At 45.3% G+C, this 27,365-nt stretch overlaps 1 protein-coding gene across 1 annotated transcript in view; it reads left to right on the top strand.

Moving 5' to 3' along the window:
- Nucleotides 1-18,541: 18,541 nt before the first annotated feature.
- LOC118218889 (NLR family CARD domain-containing protein 3-like) overlaps nucleotides 18,542-27,365 on the top strand; it is a gene marked incomplete at its 3' end in the record, with an annotated part of 90,689 nt that continues 81,865 nt past the window's right edge. Inside the window, exons 1-4 of the mRNA XM_035401616.1 lie at nucleotides 18,542-18,695; nucleotides 22,826-22,967; nucleotides 23,067-23,177; nucleotides 24,202-24,238. Of these exons, the coding sequence (XP_035257507.1) occupies nucleotides 22,909-22,967; nucleotides 23,067-23,177; nucleotides 24,202-24,238 (207 nt within the window). The remainder of the gene's footprint in view (nucleotides 18,696-22,825; nucleotides 22,968-23,066; nucleotides 23,178-24,201; nucleotides 24,239-27,365) is intronic.

The raw sequence follows: 27,365 nt of genomic DNA on the forward strand, positions 1-27,365 counted from the left end.
GTACACACACACACACACTCTCTCTCTCTCTCATACTCAGTCACTTCAACACACACCCTCACTCTCTCACACATACGCACTCACATCCCCAGTCACACACACATTCACACAAACGCACACACACAAGCTCATGCACCCACGCACGCACACATACATGCGTGCAGAGACACAAACACGTGTCAACACACACATTCACATTCCCATACGCATTCACACACATGTATAAACACACACACATTCTCTTACCTATGCACACACACACTGATGTACACTGATGCACACGCACTCACACACCCACACACGCACACACTCATGCACACACACTCACACACTTACATACACATACACACTCTCTCACACCCGATCACACACGTGCTCACACACACCTACACATGGACACACACAATCTCTCGCACACCAACACACACATTCACCAGTGCACTCTCACGCGCACACACACATGCATACATATGTACACACGCTCGTAACCGTATGCACACACACACACACTCTCTCTCGCACTCTCTCATACTCAGTCACTCACACACACACACACACCCTCTCTCTCACACACACACACTCACATCCACACACATTCACACAAACGCAAGCACACACACACAAACTCATGCACTCACGCACACACACACAAGCCTGCAGAGACACAAACACGTGTCAATACACACACTTCTCAGTGTCCCTCTCCTAACTGGAGTAGAGACACACATGTGCGCACACACAAACATGCACACACACACATATATGTATATATACACACTCATGTACACATACACACACTCAATCACACACTCACACACACACACACACACACACACACACTCACACACACATATATATGTATATATACACACTCTCATGTACACATACACACACTCAATCACACACTCACACACACACACACACACACACACTCATATACACACACACACTCATATACACATACACACACACTCAATCACACACTCACACATATATATATACACACTCATATGTACCCAGTCTCACACACACGCACTCACACACCTACACACCCTCTCGCACACCCAGTCTCACACACACACACACCCTCTCTCTCTCACATACACTCCATCACACACACACATACTCTCACACACACCCTTTCTCTCTCAGTCATGCACACGCACTCACAAATACATACACTCATGTTTACTCATGCACACGCACTCACAGACCTACGCACGCACACTCTCTCACACCCAGTCACTCACACACACCTACACACGGACACCCACAATCTCACACACGCATGCACACATACACGCACTCATACACACACACTTTTCTCTCACTCACACACTCACATACAGTATACAGACACACACATTTCGCAAACGCACGCACACACACACACATTTATGCAATCACGCACAAACACAAACGTGTCAACACACACACATTCTCATTCCCATACGCACGCACGCACACACATGTATAAACACACACATTCTCTTACCCATACGCACACACACACACACACATACTCATGCACTCACACATGCACACACATGCATACACATACATGCGTGCACACACCATATACACATGTATACACAAACATTCTGACACCCATACATACACACACACGTATAAACACACACACATTCACAAAGGCACTCTCACGCACATACACATACATACACTCATTCTCTTGAACGCACACACACTCAAATAAACAATCACACACACATTCACACAAACACATGCACACACACTTTCTCTTACCCATACACACACGCACCCGTGTGTACACACACACATACTCATGCACTCAATCATACTCTCACACATGCACACATACATACATGCGTGCACATGCACACACATTCTCTTACCCATACACACACACAATCCGGGCACACACGTACTCATGCACTCACACACATACACACACATGTTCACATCCACAGTCACTCCCACAAACGTACGCATGTATGCACACACATTCACAAATTCACGCACACAAACACACTCTCACCCAATCACACACACACACACACTCATCGACACACTTGCAACCTTCCTTGACCAATGCCTTACCAGTGCAATTTCAGCTGTGCCCAATATTATATATATATATATATATATATATATATATATATAACCTCAATACAGCCTAACCCCTGTACATAAGAGTATTATCTTTTAGCAGTTCAGGTCACTTGCTGTCTAAATGTGATTTTTTTTTACATTTTAATACATTTATATTGCAAATGTTCAAGGTGTGTTTATGTACTTTTGATTATTAAAACATTAATATAACATTGAGAGTAATAATGCCAAAAGATGGCAGGGTAAAATGTTTTTGAAGTAATAATTCTGTCTCCTGTATCTGCATCTTTTTTAAAAGAATCCAGTGGCAAACTCCTCCACTTAAATGTGCATTTTACTAGTTTTTACAGTTGCTTTCATTCATTTTCACAAGAGTTCCAATGTGCAAATTTCTGTTGGCAAATGCAGCTGATAGGGAGAATGCAGAATGATCACTGCAGTGTACTTATTTCCTTTCATTACTGTAAACAATGATGGATTGAGTTTCCTTATTAATTCTTTTAGGATTGTTTTTTTTTTTTTTTTTTTTGCTTTAATTTTCTGTATTTTCAGACAATAATATGCAATGATTAAACCTGAATTATTAAAATATCAAATGTTTTGCTGTTGTGATTTATTATTGTGTGATGTATTGAACTCCTGTACTCCGCAGTAGTACTTATTTCATATTCTGTATGGGATTATGTTTGGGCTCAATTTGAGTAGATCAGCATGGGGCTAAAATCTGCAGTTGAAGCAATGACATTCATCTACAGTAGTGGAAATAAAATCCATTATAAGAGAAGTTGTGTAGTGTCTGATGAATGCTTGCTTCTGTTGCTGTAGTGTAACCACAACTCAATACATTTTGAAAAGGCACTGCTTGTCTATTGAGCTGGTATGTTTATGTTACCTCTCAAATAAATGGTTTTCCTGAAGGTTTGACCTGGATCTGCTGCACATCAGTTGAATGGATTAGACCACTAAGCCAAAATCAGGGCAGAAGTGTGGTTTGCATGACATCCAGTCTCTGAGATGTTCCTGAGACCCTACAGTTTTTCTCATTTTTTCAGATGCATTTCTGATATCTGCAGTCACACATTACAAATGCATTACAGTATGTTATGATTGCTTTGGCTCAATGTGGAAAACTCAATTTGCCAAACTGACTGGCAAAATTCTTACCCTAAGACACTAATTGCAGTACCTACCCACAAAGTGCACAACTCTAAATCACACTCAGTTTTCACAATACAGTCGTCTCGTATTAGTACAATGTTCCAATGCTTATTGCTAGACATGCAGATTGTGAAATGAAGTCAAGATGTTTGCAATTCTGTCTCATCACTTCCAGCAACATTGCCCAGGTGAGTCGCATTGCAGCACGATTGGTAATCCCAACATAAAAGGCTGTTTTACAGCACTACATTCAGCAGTGTCTGACAACATGGAGCAGCCCAATGCAGTTGGTACTGATGGACGGGTCATGGCTGTGGCTGAGGTTGTGGTCAAGCAGGTAGAAGAAATGCTGCTGTATTGAATGAATTTAGAGCCACAGTGATTGACCATGTCATAAATCCAGGCATAACAATGGGAGAAGCTGGAAGGATTGTAAGGCCAAACTTTAAAATGTCAACAGTGGCATCTAATAAGAGCTTTTGGACTGAACATTGATGAGTCAATAATTTACTGCAAAATGTGATACTGTAATTACATTACAGGATTGTTGTGTTGGTGTCATTTTATATTATTTCTGTTCCGTGACGAGCCTGTAAGCCATGCTAATCATTTTTATTAGAGACCGCGCAACTCTGCCGGCTTATTCCACATGGGGGAAAATTGCGTTTGTGTTAGGTATTCCTGTGGCAATGTCTGTTCTGTCTGTTCTGATAATGTGATTATTTTTCTTCTATCAGATAAGGCCTGCTGGTGCAAGTGTGTAATGTTGCATTTGTATGTGTTATTTTTACTGTCAAATGTCTAGAGTGTAAATGTTTCTGTTTAAATGATTGGTTGAATAACACATATCGCCGCTATTTTCACCGACCATGTTAAACGTACTCACTCAGCTCCAAAGGCATGCTGATGTTAAACCCATATTCCAATCTGTTTGAAATGACACAAATTCTGCCTAGTCTGTTCAAACATCAGACATTTTTTTAACTCTACATATTGTTTATGCCCTGCACCTGAACAAATTGGATGTGCCCATTCTACTGTACCATCTCCTTTGTAAGCTAAGAAGTTCCTTTCAGCTGACTACATCAGAATCTGTACTACTGGCTGAGAGCTGAAAATGTACAACATTGTTAATCAGAAATTATATCTGGGTGGGTAAATTGCTGGATATGCTGTAGAACATAGTTTGTCATTGATTTATAAATATACCAGTATATCCTGGGCTTTCACTGATGGTTTAATTGTGGTACATATAGCAGTGGCCTGATATCCATTCTATGTTTGCAGTTTACTTCTACCTGACTGCTCCCCCCAGCTGGGAAACAGAGGGGCACAACCCCCCAGCAGGGAAACAGAGGGGCACAACCCCCCCAGCAGGAAAACAGAGGGGTACAACCCCCCAGCAGGGAAACAGAGGGGCACACCCCCCTAGCAGGGAAACAGAGGGGCACAACCCCCCCAGCAGGGAAACAGAGGGACACAACCCCCCCAGCAGGGAAACAGAGAGGCACAAAAGACTCTGGGTCATCCCACCATGGATGGCGCAGGAGAGGTAGCAGGTTATGGCAGTTTGCTATGGTGGTCTGGGAGGATGGACAGCGTGGGAAAGTGTGGAGGACCGATCGCTCAGTGGGTCAGACTGGTGGAAGATACCACAAGCCAGGCTTAGCTTCCTGATCAGGGCCAATTATGACACCCTGCCTTCTCCTCAGAACGTGCGCTAATGGTTTGGTGCGGATGAGACCGTCCGCTCTGTGCTGCCCCCAAACGAGGCCTCCGGCACATTCTGTCAGACTGTGAGACGGCTCCAGCACAGGGACACAGAGCAGGCCTCCAGCACAGGGACACAGAGCAGGCCTCCAGCACAGGGACACAGAGCAGGCCTCCAGCACAGGGACACTGAGCAGGTCTGTCAGGCTGTGAGACGGCTCCAGCACAGGGACACAGAGCAGGCCTCCGGCACGTTCTGTCAGGCTGAGATGGCTCCAGCACAGGGGTGCTACAGATGGAGGTATGACCAGCTGCTGCGGAAGCTTCTGGAATTACTAGAGACCAGCAGACAGGAGGCAAACAGAGACACCTCTCCTGTGAAAGAGCATCAAACCCACTTTGTGAGGCAAGCAGAGGAGGAGGAGACCGTAGGACACAAAGGTGGGAGTAGAGCCCTGGTTCCAGGCAGAGGGTGGAGCATGCGTGTAGATCTCAATCCACAGCTCCATTTCCCAAATGAAATCAGCACAGCGTTCCTGTGGCCTAATGTGGAGACATGGTCCACTCGGGCGAAGGTGGTGCTCCTTATATGGAGACGTGGTCCACTCGGGCGAAGGTGGTGCTCCTTATATGGAGACGTGGTCCTTTTGGGCGAAGGTGGTGCTCCTTATATGGCGACGTGGTCCACTCGGGCGAAGGTGGTGCTCCTTATATGGAGACATGGTCTACTCGGGCGAAGGTGGTGCTCCTTATATGGAGACGTGGTCCTCTCGGGTGAAGGTGGTGCTCCTTATGGAGCTCACCCTCCCATGGGAGGAGGGGGCAGAAGCAGCCTATGAGCGGAAATGCCTGAAGTACTCCGACCTGGCAGCGGAGTGTGAGAGTGTAAGGAGTGTAAGGAGGTCAGTTAGGGAGCGACAGTATATCCAGTGGAGGTGGGACGCTGGGGGTTCACCCGCCAGTCAGTGCTCTACCTTCTGGAGAACACGGGCATGGCAGGGGCAAGGCTGAGGAGGGCAGCTAGAGGGCTGGCCGAGGAAGCAGAGAAGGGGGCCTGGCTCAGAGGAAGGGGGGGGGGGGGGGGGCGGCAAACACCCACTGCACCCAAAACAACAGCAGAGGGTGGCAGCTGGCCTTCTGGATCAGAGCCTCTTTGTGTCCCTGGAGTAGAGGCTCCCAGCCCAGCACACACAGGTGTAGAACAGGACACCAGCCACATTGATCTGGTAGAACATGGCTAGCATCCTGCTACACACACCGTAGGAGCGTACCCTCCCCAGAAAGAAAAGCCTTCAGTCTAGTATGGCCTCCAAAGACACAAACCACAGTATCAAACCATCTATCTATATGATCGGGTGAACATGGTGTATATGTGTTTGTGTGTGCGTCTGTGTGTATTGATGCACTGTGTACATTGACTGCTTACTCCAGTTCCCTCTGTCTAATATAACATTTTTTGTAAAGATCTGAAACTAGGCCCTAATATAGGAAATCAGAATGGGGGAAAATATTTTTCATGGCACTGTACATGAGGTAGACTGGTTTCCTTTAACAGGCTTTAATATAAGGGGCACCAGGGAAACACACACTACACAGCCTGCAGAGGAATTCTCAGAAGTTTGCTAATGCCACACACCAGTATGGAGTATATTATCTTAACAGGAGCGAGCTCGTCTGAGTAACTTTTTCCCTGTTGTAATTACAGCAAACACTCATGTGATAGAGCCACAGCCATGACATGACCTTATGTTCAGTCTTAAGGCTTTCCTTTAAAAAAAAAAATCAGCTTTGGTATGATAACAAGCCTACACATTAATGGATTATTTTACTCTGCTTGGATGAGAAAAATAAACATTTACCACATTTCAGCTTGTGCGCATGTATATTTTGTAATGGAATAAAACACAAAAGCTGTTTATCATGCCTGAGGAAGACCTTTCATAAGCAGCTCTGACATGCAGTCATATGAGCGCCCAAGGGGGGTCGCTAGAGAGCGATGAAACGCAGATCCCTGTCTGACTGAACCCTCCCGTACCCTGGGCAACACAGGCACCAATCGTGCGTCGCCCTGTGGAGCTACCGGCCACAGTCGGCACTGGCACGGTCCAGATTCGACCTGAGGCCTTGAGGCTCATCCATGCACCTCAGCGTGGGGCCTTAACTAAATGAGCCATCCAGCAGCCCCAAGCCTAATTTCAATAAAAATTACACCTTACCAGCATCTTGTTATGTTTCTGTTGTCACTTCACTTTTTAGTTGACTATCTGCTTTTCTCCTGCACAATCTTTGTTTCGGTTTTGTAGTATGGGCGTGGTTTTCTCTTTCTCTCTCTCTCCCCTCAGCTGATCACTCTCACCTGTTCTGGCCGCATTCTCACGCACTGGCTAATCACTCATTTCATTCACCTGTTCCCTGTTTGCATGTTCACGCTCCGTTCAATTATCTCTCATTTCACTCACCTGGTTCTTTTGGTATATATTCTCTGTTTCCCTGTTCTTCCTTGCCAGATTGTGCCTCCTGTTTACAGTGCCTTTCCAGCGTTTACCTCTCGTTAGTCTGACTCGTGTTTTGATCTTGCCTGTTTACCCGACCACCGATTTTTTGCCTGCCGACTTTGTTTTGCTGATTCCTGTTCTGACCTCCGCCTGTTTAACGACTTCGATTTTTGCCCCGGTGGATTTTTCTGGTTTTTGATCTTTGCACAAACTGACTACGAGACTGCCTGCTGTGTTGTGTACCTTTGAATTAAACATCTCCTTCGGGAGTTTCGACACTCAGTTGTACAAGTCTGCATTTGGGTCCACCACACCCCGACCCGTGACAGAACAATCTGGCCAGTATGGACCCAGCGGACCCAGAGCACCTGCTAACGCCCTGCTAACCTGCTAACGCCCTCGCCAGCCAAGGCAGCACTCGTGAGACGGCACGAGCAAGCCCTCCGTGAGATCCGGTATTCGCTGACAGCACTCGCTGGTCAGATGCAGCAGCTGACCACCCGCCTCCCGGCTCCCGCTCCCGAAGCCCCGACGGCTCCTCCCGACCCGGTCCAGCTCTACACCCACGCAGCCCTCCTGCCCAGGGAGCCGCACACTCCTGCTCCGGAGCGCTACGCTGGAGACTTGGGGAAGAGCAAGGCGTTTCTAATGCAGCGTTCGCTCGACCTTCAACCAGCAACCCACCACTTACAACAACGATGGGAAAAAGATTTCTTGCATCGTGGGGCTGCTGAAAGGATCTGCATTAGACTGGGCCACAGCAGTTTGGGAGAGCCAACCTCCTACAAACTTCACCTGCTCCAGTTTCGTTGCAGAAATGCGAGAAGTCTTTGATCGCCCCGTTTGCGGGAGAGACTATAATCAACGCCTGCTGTCGATGCGCCAGGGCACGCGCAGCGCGGCGGCATTTTCAGCTGAGTTCCGGACTATCGCTGCGGAATCAGGATGGAACGACACTGCGCTCCAGGGGGTCTTCAGAGACGGGTTGTCCGAAGCTTTGAAGGATGAACTGGCTGCAAGAGACGATCCCGACAACCTCGATGCCCTGATCGCGCTGCTGGCCATCAAGCTGGACAACCGCCTCCGTGAGCGCCGCAGAGAGACGGCCAGACGCCAACCCTCAGCGAGTCCTTCAGCGGCCAGACGGCCAGACGCCAACCCTCAGCGAGCCCTTCAGCGGCCAGACGGCCAGACGCCAACCCTCAGCGAGCCCTTCAGCGGCCAGACGGCCAGACGCCAACCCTCAGCGAGCCCTTCAGCGAGATTCAGTTCCAGTCCCGGTCCCGGCATCAGTGTACCCCCGAGTTCGACCGCACCCCGCACGCCCAGCGAGGAGCCAGTGCAGCTTGAAAGAGCCCACCTCACGCAAACGGAGCGTATGCGGCGAATCAGGACGGGACTTCGCATTTACTGTGGCACAGCTGGTCACGTATTATCCTCCTGTCCTATTCGGCCAAAAGATATTAGAGTGGGGACCCTGGTGAGCCGTACCACTTCCCCTTCTACCGGCCAGTCAAGCCTACTGCTCGATGCCACACTGGTTCAGGACCAACAACCCCTCAGGCTACAGGCGTTGGTCGACTCTGGCGCCGACAAGAATTTCTTGGACGCCGAACTGGTCGCTCATTTTTTGCCTGCCGACTTTGTTTTGCTGATTCCTGTTGCCTTCCGATTCTGTACTTTTGCCCCGGTGGATTTTTCTGGTTTTTGATCTTTGCACAAACTGATTATGAGACTGCCTGCTGCATCATGTACCTTTTGAAGGTACGCAATTGTCCAAGTCTGCATTTGGGTCCACCACACTGCAACCCGTGACACATCTATAAGAAATGCTAACTACCATACAAAATGCCAAATAATCTCTGAATTGATAGGAACCACTCAAAGCAGGTACATTTCTTGTTTTCATAGTTCATAATCACATGCTTACAGAACACAAAATAACAAACTAAAAGGTTTTACGGCTTCTTCCCTCAGAATGGTCAGTGCTGAACTAACGCTGATCTCGTGCATTTCAGATTGAGTACGCTGTGCATGTGTGGGAAATGCACCATGTGCATTTCAGTTTGAGTACGCTGTGTCTGTGTGGGAAATGCACCGTGTGCATTTCAGATTGAGTATGCTGTGTCTGTGTGGGAAATGCACCATGTGCATTTCAGTTTGAGTACGCTGTGTCTGTGTGGGAAATGCACCGTGTGCATTTCAGATTGAGTATGCTGTGTCTGTGTGGGAAATGCACCGCGTGCATTTCAGTTTGAGTACGCTGTGTCTGTGTGGGAAATGCACCGCGTGCATTTCAGATTGAGTACGCTGTGTCTGTGTGGGAAATGCACCATGTGCATTTCAGATTGAGTATGCTGTGTCTGTGTGGGAAATGCACCGTGTGCATTTCAGATTGAGTACGCTGTGTCTGTGTGGGAAATGCACCGCGTGCATTTCAGATTGAGTACGCTGTGTCTGTGTTGGAAATGCACCATGTACATTTCAGTTTGAGTACGCTGTGTCTGTGTGGGAAATGCACCGTGTGTGGTTCTGATAGGCCGGACGCCCAATAAGCCGTACAGCTCGTTTAGTGTGCGTGACATAAACGAAGCGCCCCGGTCAGTTAGAACCTCTTTCGGGATTCCGACGCGGGAGATAATCTGAAACAGAGCCTGTGCAACACGTTTAGCTGAAATATTGCGCAACGGCACTGCTTCGGGATACCGGGTCGCATAATCCACTAAGACCAATACGAAACGGTATCCCTGGGTGCTCCGTTCAAATGGCCCGATGAGGTCCACAGCGACTCTATCAAACGGGACCTCTATTAAGGGTAGGGGGCGCAACGGCGCTTTTGGGGTGGCTGGGGCGTTCACTAATTGACATTCAGGACAGGACGCACACCACCGGCGTACGTCCGCCCAAATGCCCGGCCAATAAAACCGAGCCATTATACAGTGTAGTGCAGGGGTGTCAAACTCAATTGCACAGGGGGCCAAAACTCAAAGCACACTTTAGGTCGCAGGCCGAACAGGATAAACATTTATTGAACACGCTAAAACTAAATGTTTTTTGAACATAAATATGAATAAAAACAGACAGGAATATTATTCTAGAATAAATTAACTTAAACTTTATATAACTTAAAATACTTTGCTCTCCATAAAAATATCTCTTGTCAAAATTATACAAATTCAAAATATGAGCATGGTCCAAAAAACTCTGGAAATATAAATAAAATTTGTGCTTTTCAGCAAAAAATAAAAATAACAAATCAAAACATTCAGTTTTCTTTGCTCTTATGCTGTTTTGTCAGAGCTGGATGCTTGGCATCTTTTCTTGGCAACAAGTTCATTTATGTTTGGTGTAAGATTCTGTGTTGTGGAGATTCTCAGGATGGCCTGCAGGTGTTCATCAGTGAGACGACTCCTGTGTGCTGTTTTGTTAATCTTCATCACTGAGAACAGCTTCTCACACAGATATGTGCTACCAAACATGCACAAGGTTCGAGCCACATGTAGACGGAGCTGAGGCATTGCTTCAGGAATGGAGCGAATAAACTGTGCGGGCCCTGCAGTGTCATACTTTGCCTTTAGTGTCCCATTACACTGCAGCTCTATCAGCTCCATCTGAATCTGTACAGGTGCAGTTTCCACGTCGACGGCAAATGGGTTGCGAAGCAGCTCAAAATTCCTTTTTTGTGCTTCAAAGTCTCCAAAGCGCTGTAAGAACTCAGTGCGAAGTGCGCTCAGTTTGTCAGCAAAGTGCGCATTAGGGAACATCGTTGCACCGACTTGGTTCAACATTACTTGGCAACAGGGAAAGTGAGGCAAGTTGCACTGGTGCATTTGTGTCTCCCATAAGAGCAGCTTCACTTGAAATGCCTTCACTGCATCATACATGTCAGTGATCATGCGGTCACGTCCCTGGAGCTGAAGGTTCAAGACGTTGAGATGAGTTGTTATGTCTGCCAGAAACGCCAACTCACATTTCCACTTCTCATCCCGAAAAACTGTGGAGTCTTTTCCTTTACTGTCCATGAACTGACAAATTTCCTTGTGTAGCTCAAAAACTCTATTGAGAACTTTTCCTCGACTCAGCCAATGCACCTCTGTATGATAAGGAATGTCGGCAAACTCTGAATCTATTTCTCGCATAAAAGACTGAAATTGCCGGTGATTTAAACCTTTAGCTCGGATAAAGTTTGCGGTTTGCGTTACAGTGCTCATTAAATGTTCCATTTTTAACACTTTACCACACAGCGTTTCCTGATGTATGATGCAGTGATATGCTTTCAACTCACCAGTACAGTTCTCCTCCTGCATCTTTACCCGCATCCTCCCCACTAGCCCATTGTTTTCGCCGCACATCGCCGGTGCTCCATCTGTTGTAAGTCCAATCAGTTTGTCCCAGGGCAGTTTCATGTCGGTTACACTTTGACATACGTTTTCAAAAATGTCTTTTCCTGTCGTTGTCCCGTGCATCGATTTAATGTCTAATATTTCCTCTGTAACGCACAAACTGGAGTCCACTCCACGGATGAAGATGGCTAGCTGTGCAGTGTCCGTCATGTCAGTACTTTCATCCACAGCAAGACAGTATGCAATAAAGTCTTTGCTTCTTTCCATCAACTGTGTTCTTAAATCAGTGGCCATCTCACAAACCCGATCAGCAACCGTATTTCTACTCTTATTTCTAGGCTTACATTTGCCAATATCTGCCTGTTGTCTGGACACAAGACATCGCACACCTTCATCATGCAGCTCTTCAGAAACTCTCCCTCGGTAAATGGCCGGCCTGATTTGGCTATCTCTTCTGCCACAATAAAGCTTGCTTTCACAGCAGCTTCACTCCGTGATTTCGCTCTGGTGAAAAACGTCTGCTGAGATTTCAGATTCTTTTTTAACTCTTCTACTTTCTGTAGCTTCTGCTCAGCACTCAGGTTTTTCAGCTTATCCTGGTGTTTTGTCTCGAAGTGCCGTCTTAGATTAAATTCCTTAATTACAGCCACATTTCCTCCACAAATAAGGCACACGGGTTTACCGGCAATGTCAATAAACATATACTCAGCCTCCCATCGGTTTTGAAAGGCTCTGTTTTCAGAATCAACTTTTCTTTTCGCCATTGTTAGGGGCTAGCTTTGACTTTACAGTAGGGTTGTAAACAGCAACAGACGCTTGAGTTGATTGATGCGGGAATGTTCCCATGTAACCTATCGTTGGGCAAGGCAGCTGTTGCGCTGCATTATGGGATCTGTAGTTTGTGTGTTATCAGCGCTTCATATCGCTGGTCCATTAATAACAATAATAATAGATCTATATAAAATGATCTCGCGAGTTTGACACATATGGTGTAGTGTCTTATCATACCCTAAGTGTCCCGCCATGGGGTTGTAATAAGCCGCCTGGAAAACCATTTCCCGGCAGCTTTTTGGTACCAACAATTGGGTCGTATCTTCACCGGTCTGAGCGTCACGACACACTCCATACAACCTGTCCCTAATGATAGAAAAATAAGGGTGAGAGAGTACTGCGTCGGGGCGCACCTGCTGACCATCAATGCGCATCACTTGGTCATAGGCAAAGCGTAAGGTGTCGTCCCGAGACTGCTCGAGTGGGAAATCCTCCATGGGGTGGAACACCGGGACCCGGGGAGTCTCAACCTGAGACTCACCTGGGTCTGCCCCCCCCTCGGCCGTGTCGGACAGACGTCACACGTCCCTATCAGTCGTGGTCACACCCCAAACAGGTTCCCAGAAATCTTTCGAAACCCCGCCCAATCAGTGCCCAAAATTAGGGGGTGCGAGAGCCGGGAGCTAACCGCAGCCTTCAGAATATGCGTTTTTCCCTGGTAACGAATTTCCACGGGTACTACAGGATACTCGTGCACATCCCCATGCACACACCGAACGGAAACCCAGGACGCCTTTACCAATGCCTCGGATCGAACCAGGCTTTGTTGTATCATGGACTGCATAGCCCCCGAGTCCAACAGCGCCCGGTGTTCACTCCCTTGCACCCTTACCGGGATGCAGTACGCTCCCTCTGGATCGGGAGCGGAAGTGGGCGGTCCGACCACCCGGACCAGCTGCCCCACTTCCATGATCGGACAGTCGCGGTGCAGATGACCCGGCTGCCCGCACCGCCAACACCCCGGTCCGAGCGCCTGAGGAGCCCTCAGTGAGGCGGAGCCCCCTGCCACTGAGCCTGGGTCTGTAGAGGGAAAATAAGCAGAGGGGAAATTAGGACGAGGGAGGGGAGGGGTCGAGGCACGGGGAAGAGGAGAAGGGCCAGCACGAAGAGGGGGTCTCCTCCGGGGAGCCGGTTCCGGCAGCTCTTGCTGCTGGGAGCCAGGGTAAAGCGCCAGGTGGTCCTCCACCAGCGTGACTGCCCCGTCTAAATTGGTTGGTCGATGGCACCGAACCCAGTTGGCCGTCCCTTCCGGCAGCCCCTCCACGAACCGCTCCAGGACGACCTGCTCGACGACCCCCCCCGCGGACCGGATTTCCGGCTGTAGCCAACGCCGGGCCATGTCGGTCAGGCATTGCGCGTAGGCGAAGGGCCGGTCTCCCGCCCTCAAGTTTGCCTCCCGGAACCGGCGCCTCTGATCCTCCGGGCCGCAGCCCAGCCGGTCCAGAACCGCCCTCTTGACGGAGTTGTAATCGGCCCGGGCGCCGGGAGGCAGCCCATGCGCCGCCTGTTGAGCATCGCCAGTTAAGAGGGGCAGGAGACGTACCACCCACTCCACCAAGGGCCACTGGCACGCCTCCGCTGCCACCTCAAAACTTTCTGTGAACGCCTGGACATCATCCTCGGCGGTCATTTTTGTGGAGCTGGATCCGGAATTGGGGACGGGACTGGCGGTCCCGGGAGCTGGCTTCGCCGGCGGCGGCCAGCTGTCGCAGCGCCTGCGTCTGGAGGGAGGCTTGTGCACGCAGCACCTCCATCTGCTCAGCGTGCACCGCTGCCTGCCTTTCCTGCATCTGAGCCATCCCCTCTAGCATCCGCGCCAGCGCTACGAGAGGCTGTGCTACCTCTCCCCGGTTCAGGTTAGGATCCATCCCGGACTCTACTTTGCGTGGCTGGTGGGCTGACTGTTTCTGCTTTCTTCTCTCGACACCAGACTCTCCTCCCCGTGCGGGCCACCACTGTGGCAAGGTGAGTGCCACCGCTCGCGTATAGAGAGAGAGACGAGTTCGAAGTAATCACTTCTTTTTTATTTGTAGCCGAACACACGGCTTTTCGTTCACCCGGTTACATGGGGTTTTTACTGTACAATCGCCGTACTGCCGTACATCCTCCGTCACCAGCCAGCCCGTCTGCCTCGGCGAACGCCTTTTAAAACACCCAGGCTCACTGTCAAGGTAATCAGCGCATCGTTAAACAATTAAACATTTAAAGAGCGGTGCTGATTAGCAACCTCTAACAGCTGTGGCACAGAGTCCGAGAGCCACCCCGCCCACTCTCTCTCTGCAGCCAACGCACAAACCACGCCCCCCCTACCACATCTATATATACAGTTTAACTTGTAGGCTACAGTTGAGGCCAAAAGTTTACATACACCTTGGCTAAAGACATTCAAACTCAATTTTTCACAACTCCACACATTTCATGTTACCACGCATTTCCTGTGTTAAGTCAATTAGGGTATCTACTTTATTTTCATAAGAGGTCATTTCAAAATAATAGCTAAGAGACTTTTCAGCTTGTATGTACTATATCAAATTTTCAGTGGGTCAAAAGTTTACATGCACTTTGTTAGTATTTGGTGGCATTGCCTTTTAATTGCTTAACTTGAATCAAACACTTGGGGTAAGCTTCCACAGGCTTCTCACAATACCTTGCCAGAATTTTTGCTCATTCCTCCTGCCAGAACTGGTGTAACTCAGTCAGGTCTGTGGGCCTCCTTGCTCGGACATGCTTTTTCAGTGCAGTCCACAAATTTTCTATGGGATTCAGGTCAGGGCTTTGTGATGGCCAATTCTTTCACTTTGTTGTCTTTAAGCCATTTTGTTACAACTTTGGAGGTATGCTTAGGATCATTGTCCTGCTGGAAGACCAAGTTCTGACTTTCTAGCTGATGTCTTGAGGTCTTGCTTCAGTATTTCTAGATAATCCTCCTCCCTCATGATGCCATTAATTTCTTGAAGTGCACCAGTCCCATTTCCAGCAAAACACCCCCACAACATGATGCTGCCATCCCCATACTTCACAGTTGGGATGGTGTTATTGGGATTAAAAGCCTCTCCCTTTTTCCTCCATACATAGTGCTGACCGTTATGGCCAAACAGTTCAATTTTTGTTTCATCTGAAAAGAGAGTGCTCCTCCAAAAGGCTAGGTCTTTGTCCTGGAGATCACCTGCAAACTTCATTCTGGATTTTTTATGCCGGCCTTGGAGTAGGGGCTTCTTCCTTGTACAGCAGCCTTTCAGGCCATGGCGATATAGGATTCTCTTAATGGTGGATGTAGATACTTTGGTACCTGATGCTTCCAACTCCTTCATCAGTTCCTTTGTTGTGGTCTTGGGGTTCAGTTGAACGTTTCAGACCAAAGTTTGTTTAGCCCTGGGAGTTAATTTGTGCCTCCTTCCTGAACTCTGCAGTGTCTGTCTGGTCTCAAGATTTCTATATTTGTACACAATTGTTTGTACAGATGTTCATGTTATCTTCTGTTGTTTGGAAATTGCTCCTAACGGGGAACCAGACTTGTGGAGGTCTGCAATTTTTTGGCATAATTGCTTGGATTTTCCCATTGTATCATGGGCAAAAAGGCAGTGGCTCTAAAAGTAGGCCCTTAAATACAGCCACATGTGCCAATTAACTCCCAATTAACTCCTAATTATGACAATTGGCCAATCAGAAGCTTGTAAAAAGTAACAGCATCAATTTCTGGAATCTTCCATCCTGTTTAAAGACACACTAAATTAGGTGTATGTAAACTTTTGACCCACTGGAATTCTGATATAGTGAATTAAAGCTGAAATAAATATGTCTGTAATCGATTGTTTTAAAATTACTTCTGATGTGAACAAAGCAGATGCCTTAATTGACTTGCCAAACTAAATGTTTGACAACATGAAATGTGCAGAGTTATTAAAGACTGAGTTTGAATATCTTTAGCCTAGGTGCATGTAAGCTTTTGGCCTCAACTGTATGTATGTGTATACATGTCTCTCTCCAGATTTAATTATGGTAAATACATTTATATGCATTATTATTATTATTATTATTATTATTATCTCAACAAATCTCAACAAAAACAAGTTTTCAATGTACAAAAATGCCAAGATACACACCCATACAAAGCACTGTCTATAAGCCTATAATTAAAACTTGCAAAATCTAGGCCTTTAAAAGTTTTTTTGACATTAATACTTTTCATATGAAAAATGGGTGGGGCGGTGAATAAATAAATACATATAATAATGGAAAATATTTTGGCCTATTAAAACATTTTTTAATGTTACAAAACTATCCAGACATATGTTTTCCCAATTAATGTTATGCATCCATGGGTTGCATAAAGTTTAGCACAATAGTATCATTTATTTTACAATATAAAAATCATATTTGTGAATAATAATAATAATAATTATTATTATTATTTTATTCCAAACAGCACCCAAAGCACTGGATACAGACAATTGTTCAAACATAGTGTCGCCATTTTCACAGTTTCAGGTGTAACAGCTGAATAGCTAAATTTCTGTGATTGGCGTTTCACTTTCATGTGACACAAACTTTGAATGACAGCACTCAACATAGAATGAGACCATCTAACTGCTCGTGATATTAGCTCTCCAACAACACCAAACATGACTACTGCATATTAGATTGGCTAAGTAATTTAGACAAAGACCGTGAAACAAAGTCTGGTCCCAAAAACACTTAAGTGTGCCAGGAATCTGCTAAGATAACAAGAACTGCTGGAAAGAGACCTCGCCAATTTAAGGTGGAGCGGAATTTTCGAGTCGGGAGCTGCGAATCGGGAGCCAACTTTAGCGTCGTAATCACTGACGATCAAACGTCATTTTCAAATAAATGGTGTAAATTAACGGATTACACAAATACCACAACTTTTGTTTTCCCGCATAATTTACGAACCGACATATTATTCACCTTCAGGAGCGACAACAAAAACAGATATGCTGTCTCAGAAACGTCAAAGCAATATTGATACATCTACGCCTTTGGATCATGCTTTTGATTGGATAATACATGTGACTCGCCAAATCATCGACCAATAGAAACGTGCTTTTGACCCGTCGTCCATTTTGCTTTTGACACGCCCCGTATTCTGGTCTCCAGATACTCCCGACTCGAGAAAAAGATTGTGGATCAGAGCTTACATTTCAGCCGTGAAATAAAATAAAATAATAAAATAAAATAAAATAAAATAAAAAAGTCTTGTGGCGCATTTTGAAAAAAATGAAGTGGAACTGGTAAGAGCAGGTATCATCAAGTCAGCTCTCGTTAGTTTTTTATTATTTTATTTAAATACTTCACAAACACGTTTGATGAGTATACAAAGGGCAAATAACCTAACCTTAAAAATTGTCAACGAAAAAAAGTGTGTGAGAGAGAAAAAAGTAACAGTTGATTGGGGAAGGCACAAGACGTACAGACAAAATAGCAAAAAATTAAACTTATAAACAAAAGCACATGCTTGTTATTTCTTAATATTTTGTAATAGGAAATAACAAAAATAACTTACCTCACACATTAGCGTGTTACATAGGGCCATCACTCAGGATGTTAATGGGTCAGTGACTATGGCAGGGAGACTGGTGGAGCGTTAAATTATTTATTTATTTAATTTGCTGTCTGTAGTAGGCTATTTGTCTTGAAATGTTTTGTTATAATCAAAAAGGCTTATTTGTGTGTTCAGCCTACAGGTTACACCATTATATTGGAGAACGTTAAATCCCAACATTATAATTTACGAGCTGTTGAATAGGCCTGATATATGTAGGCTATATGCTAAAATTTGGCAAAGGTCTACATGGATTAAATAGGCTATGTGTTTCTTCTGCATAACGTATTAAATATTGTGACTGACGCAGCTAAGAAATAGCATAAATATATAAAACTCCGCCCATCGAACATTCAGTTGAGCCAGTAAGTAAGGAAATGCGCTCCAAAAGAGAAACTGAAACTTAACGGCCATTTTAAAAACGGAGGAGAAAGAATCCCCAGGAAAGAAGGAATTAAATTAAATGTAAAAAACGGAGTGAACAGTCTGTTGTGGAGTGGAACTGAGGTAAGAGAAGCTGAACGTAAAGGGCTGCGGGGAGGAATGGGAATCTGCAGGTATAACCAGCGTAATTCAGAAAAACTGACAACTGGCAATAAAATGGTGTGTTTAAGGCGTAGCCTGATAAGCTAAGAGCTCAAACGGAGTCCGAACAAACCATTTAGACCAGAAAGTAATACTGAAATAACCTTTCAGAAAGTTTACTTCAGTAGCCTATTTGTGATATTCTATGACCAATTCTACCTCGTGAGGAGGTAGCCTAGCGAGTCGGACGTCACAGGTCGCTTGTTGTTGACATTTTGACACTGCAGTATGAACCCGGATTTTGTTTTTAATTGAACGATTAAGAGGTTGTTACTTATTCTTTTATGGTTTATAGGAAATCATTCCCATTACTAAATCAAATGAATTGTTTTGCAATATTGAGGCAAAATATACAGTGGAGTGATTATATTAGGCAGAGATTACTCTATATGTTATTTCATTTCAACTTTATTCAAGACTCATCTTAAAAAGAGGTCCATAGCAGGTAAAATAGACAATACAGATAATGGCACATATGATGCATGTTATCATCTTACTCAGGGGCGCCCGCAGGATTCTCGCTCATGGTACGCACACTCAAAAAAGTTGCCACGCACAACCTACAAGCGGCAGCAGGTCATTTTCGGCAAACGTAGAGGAACCATGTAGGCCTATTGACGTAAACAGAGAATGAGAGCGCCTGGAGCACGAGAGAAAAGGACAAAAATGGGATAGTCTGACAAAGACTGCACTACGAAAAAAGCCGCGTTTGAAATGAAATCGGTTGATTGGAATATAGCTTATTATATAACTTAGCCTACTTTATGGTAGGAAAGGACTGATCCAGCAAAAACATGATTTGACTCTCATTTTGCCGTAGTTTTGAGTTAATAAACTTAGCCGTGAGTTTTTTATAAACACGTTTTCTTTTTATTTTAGATCACTTAGATGCCACCTATCTAACTTGCTAGCACTGAACCCAATGACGGAGGGCTAGCATCCAAGGATTTTAAACGCATTTTGAAAGAAACTTTCCGCTAATTCCGCTTAATCAAATAATCAAAACCGCCAGCCAGCCTTGTGCCACTGCTAGGGTACGCAGTGTGCGTATTTGGCGTACAGGTGGGGGCGCCACTGAGGGGTGACGATATCGCGACAGTTTACAGTCTACTAATCGCAGGCTTACTCGGGGTGTCTGTCTATGGGCAGGCTAGCCGTGCGCCTAGGCTAACCGGCGAAGGTGTTCTAGTTTTCCCACAAGGAAAAAAAATAAGGTTAGCTGGCCTTACAATTCATAAATGTATGTGTTTGTGACAAGTGGTGCTTTGTTTCAAACTGTTTGTTTATATGGTAAACGGACATGGAACAACGCAGGCACATTATTATAAGAAAATAGCGAAAAAGCGTCCGTCCACCTTCCTCCTAACACTGGGTAGCCTACTGGCTTCTGATTGGTGCGCGAGAACCAGGGGTTCTAACCATAAGCGTGCATAAACTAAACTTGACGGCACGGGTTTTGCTCGGAGGCGGACTATGGGTAGTGACTGCTTCATACTTCCTAAGAGTCATGATTTAAGTGGTGATATCTGAAATTCACGTTTTAGATGAATTGTAGATATTTTTAATTGGTGTTACATATTACAAAATACAGTTAGAGATATCTTAAATTAGCGTTTTCACTGGTCATAAATTAATGATAAATATCTGTAATGTGAAACCGCACAGGTTATTAGATGTTAAAATGGCTTGCCCTATTTTGGCTAGTAATATCTTAGATTCAATTATCCACAAAGATCATTTAGATATTGTCAGGATTCTGCCCTTTTCTGTTTCTGTTTTTTCCTTTTCTGGGCCGCCAGATGGCGGTACTTCAGTTTGTATTTCAGTTTGCTCACTCTTTAGTTACCCCTGTGTTACTTGTATTATTGTTTTCAATTATTCTGTCATTGTTTTTCTTTGTGTCTCATTATCCCTCCCTGCTCTGGTTTGATTGTGCTTTGAGTTCACCTGTGTGTTGTTATCTTTGTGGCTATTTAAGTTCTCTGTTTTCCTGACTTGGGTGCTGGTTCCTTGTGTTTCTGCCTGAGAGTATCTGCCTGTCTGTTTCTGTCCGTGTTTCTGTCTGTGAGTTCTGCCCTGTCCGAGTTCTGTTTCCTTGTGTGTGTGTTTTTTTTTTTTTTTTTTTTGTGAAAATTCTGCTGTTTTTGTTTTTGAAAGTGGCCTTGTTTTTGCTCCCTCTTTTCTGTTATCTGTATGAGAGTAAAGTCTTTGATTGGATTTGCCTTTTTGGAGTTCCTGGTGTTTTTCCCGTTTGGGTCCTGGTCCCCCGTTACCTGACATCTTAAATTGGGAGGAATGAAATATCTTTAACTGAAATTATGGCTAAGTCAGAACTAATGTGGAGATATCTCTAATTTGGGTTATGACTAGTCATAATTGAAATGGCAATACAGTATCTGGAATTCACGTTTTGGATAGTCAAAACTGAATTGTAGATATCTTTTAATAGGAGGTCCCATATAACTGAATGGCGAAAGTAACTTCAATCTTACTAGCAAAATGTAATTTGAGATATTAAAAGTTTTTTGATGAGTGAAAATGCAGTTAGATCTTAAATTAGCTTTTTGACTAGTCATAAATCAGTTACAGGTACCTGTAATGTGAATCTGGTCAGGCTATTAAATGTTTGTGACACAACACCTTAATTAGCATTAAACAGGCACAGAAAACAAACTAAGATTGGGGGAACTGGCGCCCTCTAGTGTGACGGTTGGATTCAGGTAGGGTTATTTCCCAAATATATATAAAAATAATTAGCACCCCTAAAGATTCTTAGAAATAAAATCAAAATAAATCTACACCAATATTAAGAGAAACTCTTGTGGCCTTCCATGGCTTCCTGTTTCCCTGGAGGATTAAACTGAGAACCTGCTTGTGAAACCCATTTTTCATCTTCGCCACAGAGAAAGATAAAGAACTGACGAACGAAATTAAAATGGTTGCTGACCTTTGAAAATCAGGCAATTGATCAAAAATAAACTGAAGATGCTAGTTACTACTGTGAGGACAATAATGAAGAAGTTTAAAACTGCTGGAGGGCAGCATGGTGGTGTGTGTGGAGTTTGCATATTCTCATCCCATGTCTGCATGGGCTTCCTCCCACAGTCCAAAGACATACAGGTTAAACTAACTGGAGACGTTAAATTGCTTGAATGTATGAGTGTGTAAGTGCATGGTGTGTGTGCCCTGTGATGGACTGGTGACCTGTTCAGGGTTTTTTCCTGCCTCTTGCCCAATGCATACTGGGAGAGGCTCCAGTCCCTCTCACAACCATGTCCAGGAATATGATGTAGGATGGATTTAAGGATGCATATACTGAAAAGAAAAATACGGTGGTGGATCTTTAATGTTATGGGGCTACTTTGCTCACACTGGTTCTGGGGCCCATGTTAAGGAAAGCAGCATCGTGAACTCTACCCAAGTACCAGGACAATTTAGCCCTAAACCTGACTACCTCTGCCAGCAGACTGAAACTAGTGGATCTTTCAGCAAGACAATGACCCCAAATTCACAAAAGACTGCTGAAACTCCCTGAAAACCTGTGACTCAATTGAACAGCACAGCCCATGAGCACGGATCAACAAAGACATCAGGATCTGGAAAGATTGTGGGTGGAGGAAGAGTCTAAGATCCCTCCCAATGTGTTCTCTGGCCTTATAAGACGTTATGTAAAAAGACTCAGTGCCATTATCCCTGCAAGGGGAGGGTGCACACAGTACCAAATACAGCGGTGCCAATAATTGTGATGCACAATTTTTGTAGAATTGTTGTATCATCTGAGAAATGTGTCATTTTGGTAGTTTCCATTATATCATTAAATATATTCCATATGTTGGACAATGAAAATATACCTCAGCACTGGTACTGGTGGTCTTAGTAATTGTTATCATGGGTGCAGAATATTTTGGAAGGAATTGTATTACTGTACAAGTTTATGGCTCAGTTAAATTCCAGATTTGTCCCTGTCTGTTCTACGAGATTTGATGTATGTGTGTGTCTGTGTGTATTATTATGTCTGTGTGTTATCATGTTCTTCTTGTGTGTATTTACAGGTCTGCCAATTTGGGTCAGAACCCACTTGTGAATCTGATCTGGTGTGTTCAGGTGTCCTGAGACAGGGGGCGCTGTTTCTAAAATGAGTTCCTCAGAGAAGACCAAGACTGAGGATGGAACCCACGGCCCTGCGGGAAAGAGGTAAAAATGCATGAATCAGAGAGTTAATGTGCTGTGAGTTAGAGCTGCAGTAAGAGGATGAGTTTAACTGGAAGCTCTGTCTCCATGTTTTGTTCACAGGGTTTGGGTAGAGAGGGCAGGGTCGCCTGTACCCAGCTGTCTGTCTATGAAGAGTGACCGTTCAATTGATCTTCTAATCGACTTCAGAGGAGAGTTCAGAGGTGATCAAAGGTAATGAAACACTTTCGTATTGAATTAAACCTGCAATAAGAGGATGATTTTAACTGGAAGCTCTCTCTCCATGTGCTGTGAGTTTGACCTGCAGTAAGAGGATGAGTTTAACTGGAAGCTGTCTCCATGTGCTGTGAGTTAGAGCTGCAGTAAGAGGATGAGTTTAACTGGAAGATCTGTCTCCATGTGCTGTGAGTTAGAGCTGCAGTAAGAGGATGAATTTAACTGGAAGCTCTGTCTCCATGTGCTGTGAGTTAGAGCTGCAGTAAGACGATGAGTTTAACTGGAATCTCTGTCTCCATGTGCTGTGAGTTAGAGCTGCAGTAAGAGGATGAGATTAACTGGAAGCTCTGTATCCATGTTTTGTTCACAGGGTTTGGGTAGAGAGGGCAGGGTCGCCTGTACCCAGCTGTCTGTCTATGAAGAGTGACCGTTCAATTGATCTTCTAATCGACTTCAGAGGAGAGTTCAGAGGTGATCAAAGGTAATGAAACACGTTCGTATTGAATTAAACCTGCAATAAGAGGATGATTTTAACTGGAAGCTCTGTCTCCATGTGCTGTGAGTTAGAGCTGCAGTAAGAGGATGAGTTTAACTGGAAGCTGTCTCCATGTGCTGTGAGTTAGAGCTGCAGTAAGAGGATGAGTTTAACTGGAAGATCTGTCTCCATGTGCTGTGAGTTAGAGTTGCAGTAAGTGGATGAGTTTAACTGGAACCTCTGTTTCCATGTGCTGTGAGTTAGAGCTGCAGTAAGAGGATGAGTTTAACTGGAAGATCTGTCTCCATGTCCTGTGAGTTAGAGTTGCAGTAAGTGGATGAGTTTAACTGGAAGCTCTGCCTCCATGTGCTGTGAGTTAGAGCTGCAGTAAGAGGATGAGTTTAACTGGAAGCTCTGCCTCCATGTGTTGTGAGTTAGAGCTGCAGTAAGAGGATGAGTTTAACTGGAAGCTCTGTCTCCATGTGCTGTGAGTTAGAGCTGCAGTAAAAGAGTTTATCTAAGTTGTGTCTCATGATTTATTCACAGGATTCACTGCTCAAATAAACTGTTATCCTCAAAACAGGTATGATATGTTCTTTTTATATTTTATTATTTGAAGTTAATATGACTTTCAGATGGTCAGATTGAATATCTAATCAGGTTTATTAAAGTTTATAAAAAGTAATCTGGCCCTCTTTGGCTCACAGAAAGACTGGATTCTTTTTTAGGATCCATAAACGATGGCAGTGGATGACTCCAAACAGATTGTTTTTATGTTCAAAGGCTTTATTTGTCACATGCATATACATGTACATACAGTGAAATGCTGGTGTGACAAACTCCTTGTAGACTGTGCAACATAATGCTTCAATAATAATTATATACAGAAAAATAAATAAATAACTAAATAAATAAATAATAATAATAAGACTAATAATATAAAATAATATAAGATACGAATACAAATTAAAAGAGAGAAGAATATAAAGAGCAGTTATTTAAAAAATACGAACAATACAAATAAGTAAAAATAGTAAGTCCTAATATAAGTCCTAAAATAAGTCATTGGAAGCAGTGCAACCTATGATATATCATACAATAAGTACAAGAAAGAAAAATGAAAAATACAAAGTAAACCGTGGGATGGTAAGGTGCTGCAGTGTACATAGAGGTAAAGGTGCTATGTGCCTGAGGTGAAAATACTATTCCAGGACAGTTGTCCTGGCAGTGCAGTTAAAAGCACTGATGTCCTGAGGGAGGAAGCTCCTCCTAAGTCTCTCAGTGCTGGTCCTGTGGCTGCGTAGGCGTTTGCCTGACCGCAGCAGCTCAAACAGTCCGTTGTTGGGATGGAGTCCTTCATAATTCTCTTCGCTCTGCTTAAGCACCTCCTGGGATACAGGTCCTGCAGAGTGGGGAGTGTGGTCCCCATGGTACGCTCAGCTGACCGCACCACCCTCTGCAGGGCTCTCCGGTCCAGAGAGGAGCAGTTCCCGTACCAGACGGTGATGTTCCCCAGCAGGATTCTCTTAGTGATTGCAGAGTAGAAGGTTTTCAGGATCTTCTTGGAGTCTCTGAACTTCCTCAGCTGTCTGAGTTCATACAGGCTCTGCCTTGCCTTTCTCACCACAGTGCCGATGTGCAGTGTCCATGTCAGGTCCTCTGTGATGTGGACACCGAGGTACTTGAAATTGCTCACCCTCTCTACCAGTGACCCATTGATCTGTAGAGGGGTGTCGGTCCTCAGCCGTTTCTTCTTACAGAAGTCCACCACCATCTCCTTGGTTTTGCTGACGTTCAGGAAGAGACTGTTGTCCTGGCACCACAGTGACAGGCCTGCCACCTCCTGGAGGTAGGCTTTCTTGTCGTCGTTGGTGATCGGGCCTACCACCACTGTGTCGTCAGCAAACTTGATGATGGTGTTGGACTCAAACCTGGCCTCACAGTCCTGTGTGTACAGGGAGTACAGCAGAGGGCTCAACACACACCCCTGGGGGGCTCCAGTGTTGAGGGTGAGGGGGTTTGAGGTGTGCTTACCCACTCTAACCACCTGGCGGTCAGGAAATCCAGTATCCAGGCACAAACAGAGGTGTTCAGTCCCAGGTCAGTCAGTTTAGCAGCCAGTCTGGAGGGGACTATGGTATTGAAATCAATGAACGGCAATCTTACATAGCCCCCCCTCTGTTGTCGAGGTGAGAGAGTGGCATGCAGAACCTGACAGACCGCATCGTCCGTGGATCTGTTGGGGTGGTAAGCAAACTGCAGAGAGTCCAAGGTGCTGGGGAGAGAGGAGCCGATGTAGTCCTTGACTAGCCTCTCAAAGCACTTCATCACCACCAAGGTGAGTGCTACCGGGGGGTAGTCATTCAGGCAGGCTGGGGAAGCGTTCTTGGGTACAGGGACAATGGTGGACCTCTTGAAGCATGTGGGGACCACGGACTGAGCCAGAGAGGTTGATTATGGTGGTGAACACAGGAGCCAGGAGATCAGCGCAGGTCTTGAGGACTTGTCCGGAGATTCCGTCTGGCCCTGCTGCTTTCCTGGTGTCCACCCGTTTCAAGGCTCCCCTCACATAGTGCTCTGACAGGACAAGTGAGCTTGCAGCTCCAGGGGGGAACTCGTGTTATACACGCTAACTGTGCTAGTTGTTAGCATTGTTAGCCTTGAAACGTGCATAGAAAGAGTTCAGCTCCATTCTGTCCTTGTAGCGATACTTCGCATCCTTGATTGCTCGCCTCAGCCTATAGGACACCGCCTTGTGCTCCGTCATGTCCCCAGACACCAGTCCCGCGTTATAGGCAGTGGTGCGTGTGTTCAGAGCAACGCGGATGGATCTGTCACCCAACGGTTTCTGATTAGGAAAACAATAACCTTTCACCGTAGGGCTAACTTTGTCCACCACCGTTGTAATGAAGCCGGTCACCACTTCCGTAAAGACGTTGACGTCATCAGAGGTGGACTGGAACCTGTCCTAGTCGACGTCGTCCAGCGTGTCCTGTAGAGTGGCCTCTGATTGGGCAGTCCAGCGCTTGACCTCTCGCGACACCACCTCTTCCCGTACCCTCCGTTGTTTGTATTCTGTTATCAGGAAGATGGCGGCATGGTCTGATTTGCCAAGTGATGGTAGAGAGGTAGCCTTGTAGCCCTCCTTGAACGGTGAATAGCAGTGATCAAGTATCTTGTCCTTTCGGGTAGGACATTTGACATGTTGGTAAAAGTTTGGCATAACTTTTTTAAGGTTTGCCTTGTTGAAGTCCCCTGCCACGATGTGGGCAGCATCTGGATGCTTGGTCTGTAGTCCGCTTAGCACATCATGTAACACCGACAAAGCCTCGTCGTGTCCGCTTGTGGTGGAATGTAAACGGCCCTAGTGATCACTGCGGAAAACTCCCGGGGCAGGTAGAATGGACACTCAGCACTCAGTTTGTATAGTTAGCATTAAAAAATGTGTTGCACTGAGAAACTTAATTCAACTGAACAACTAAATTATTCCAAGGACATTCGTGATTCATCACAAGTAGTGTCCCTAAAAAACATAAATCAGAAGCAAAAGCTGCATTTCGAATATAGGCTTTAGACCTGCTGCTTGTTGTGTTCTAAAGTATCTTTTCCTGTTCTGGCCTTCTTACAAGAGTCATTGCAGGCATTTAGCAGTCACTCTTATTCAGAGCGACTTACACAACTTTTTACACAGCATTTACATTGCTTCCTTT

The sequence above is a fragment of the Anguilla anguilla genome, chromosome 19 (genome assembly GCF_013347855.1).
Source record: "Anguilla anguilla isolate fAngAng1 chromosome 19, fAngAng1.pri, whole genome shotgun sequence".
Lineage (NCBI taxonomy): Eukaryota > Metazoa > Chordata > Actinopteri > Anguilliformes > Anguillidae > Anguilla > Anguilla anguilla.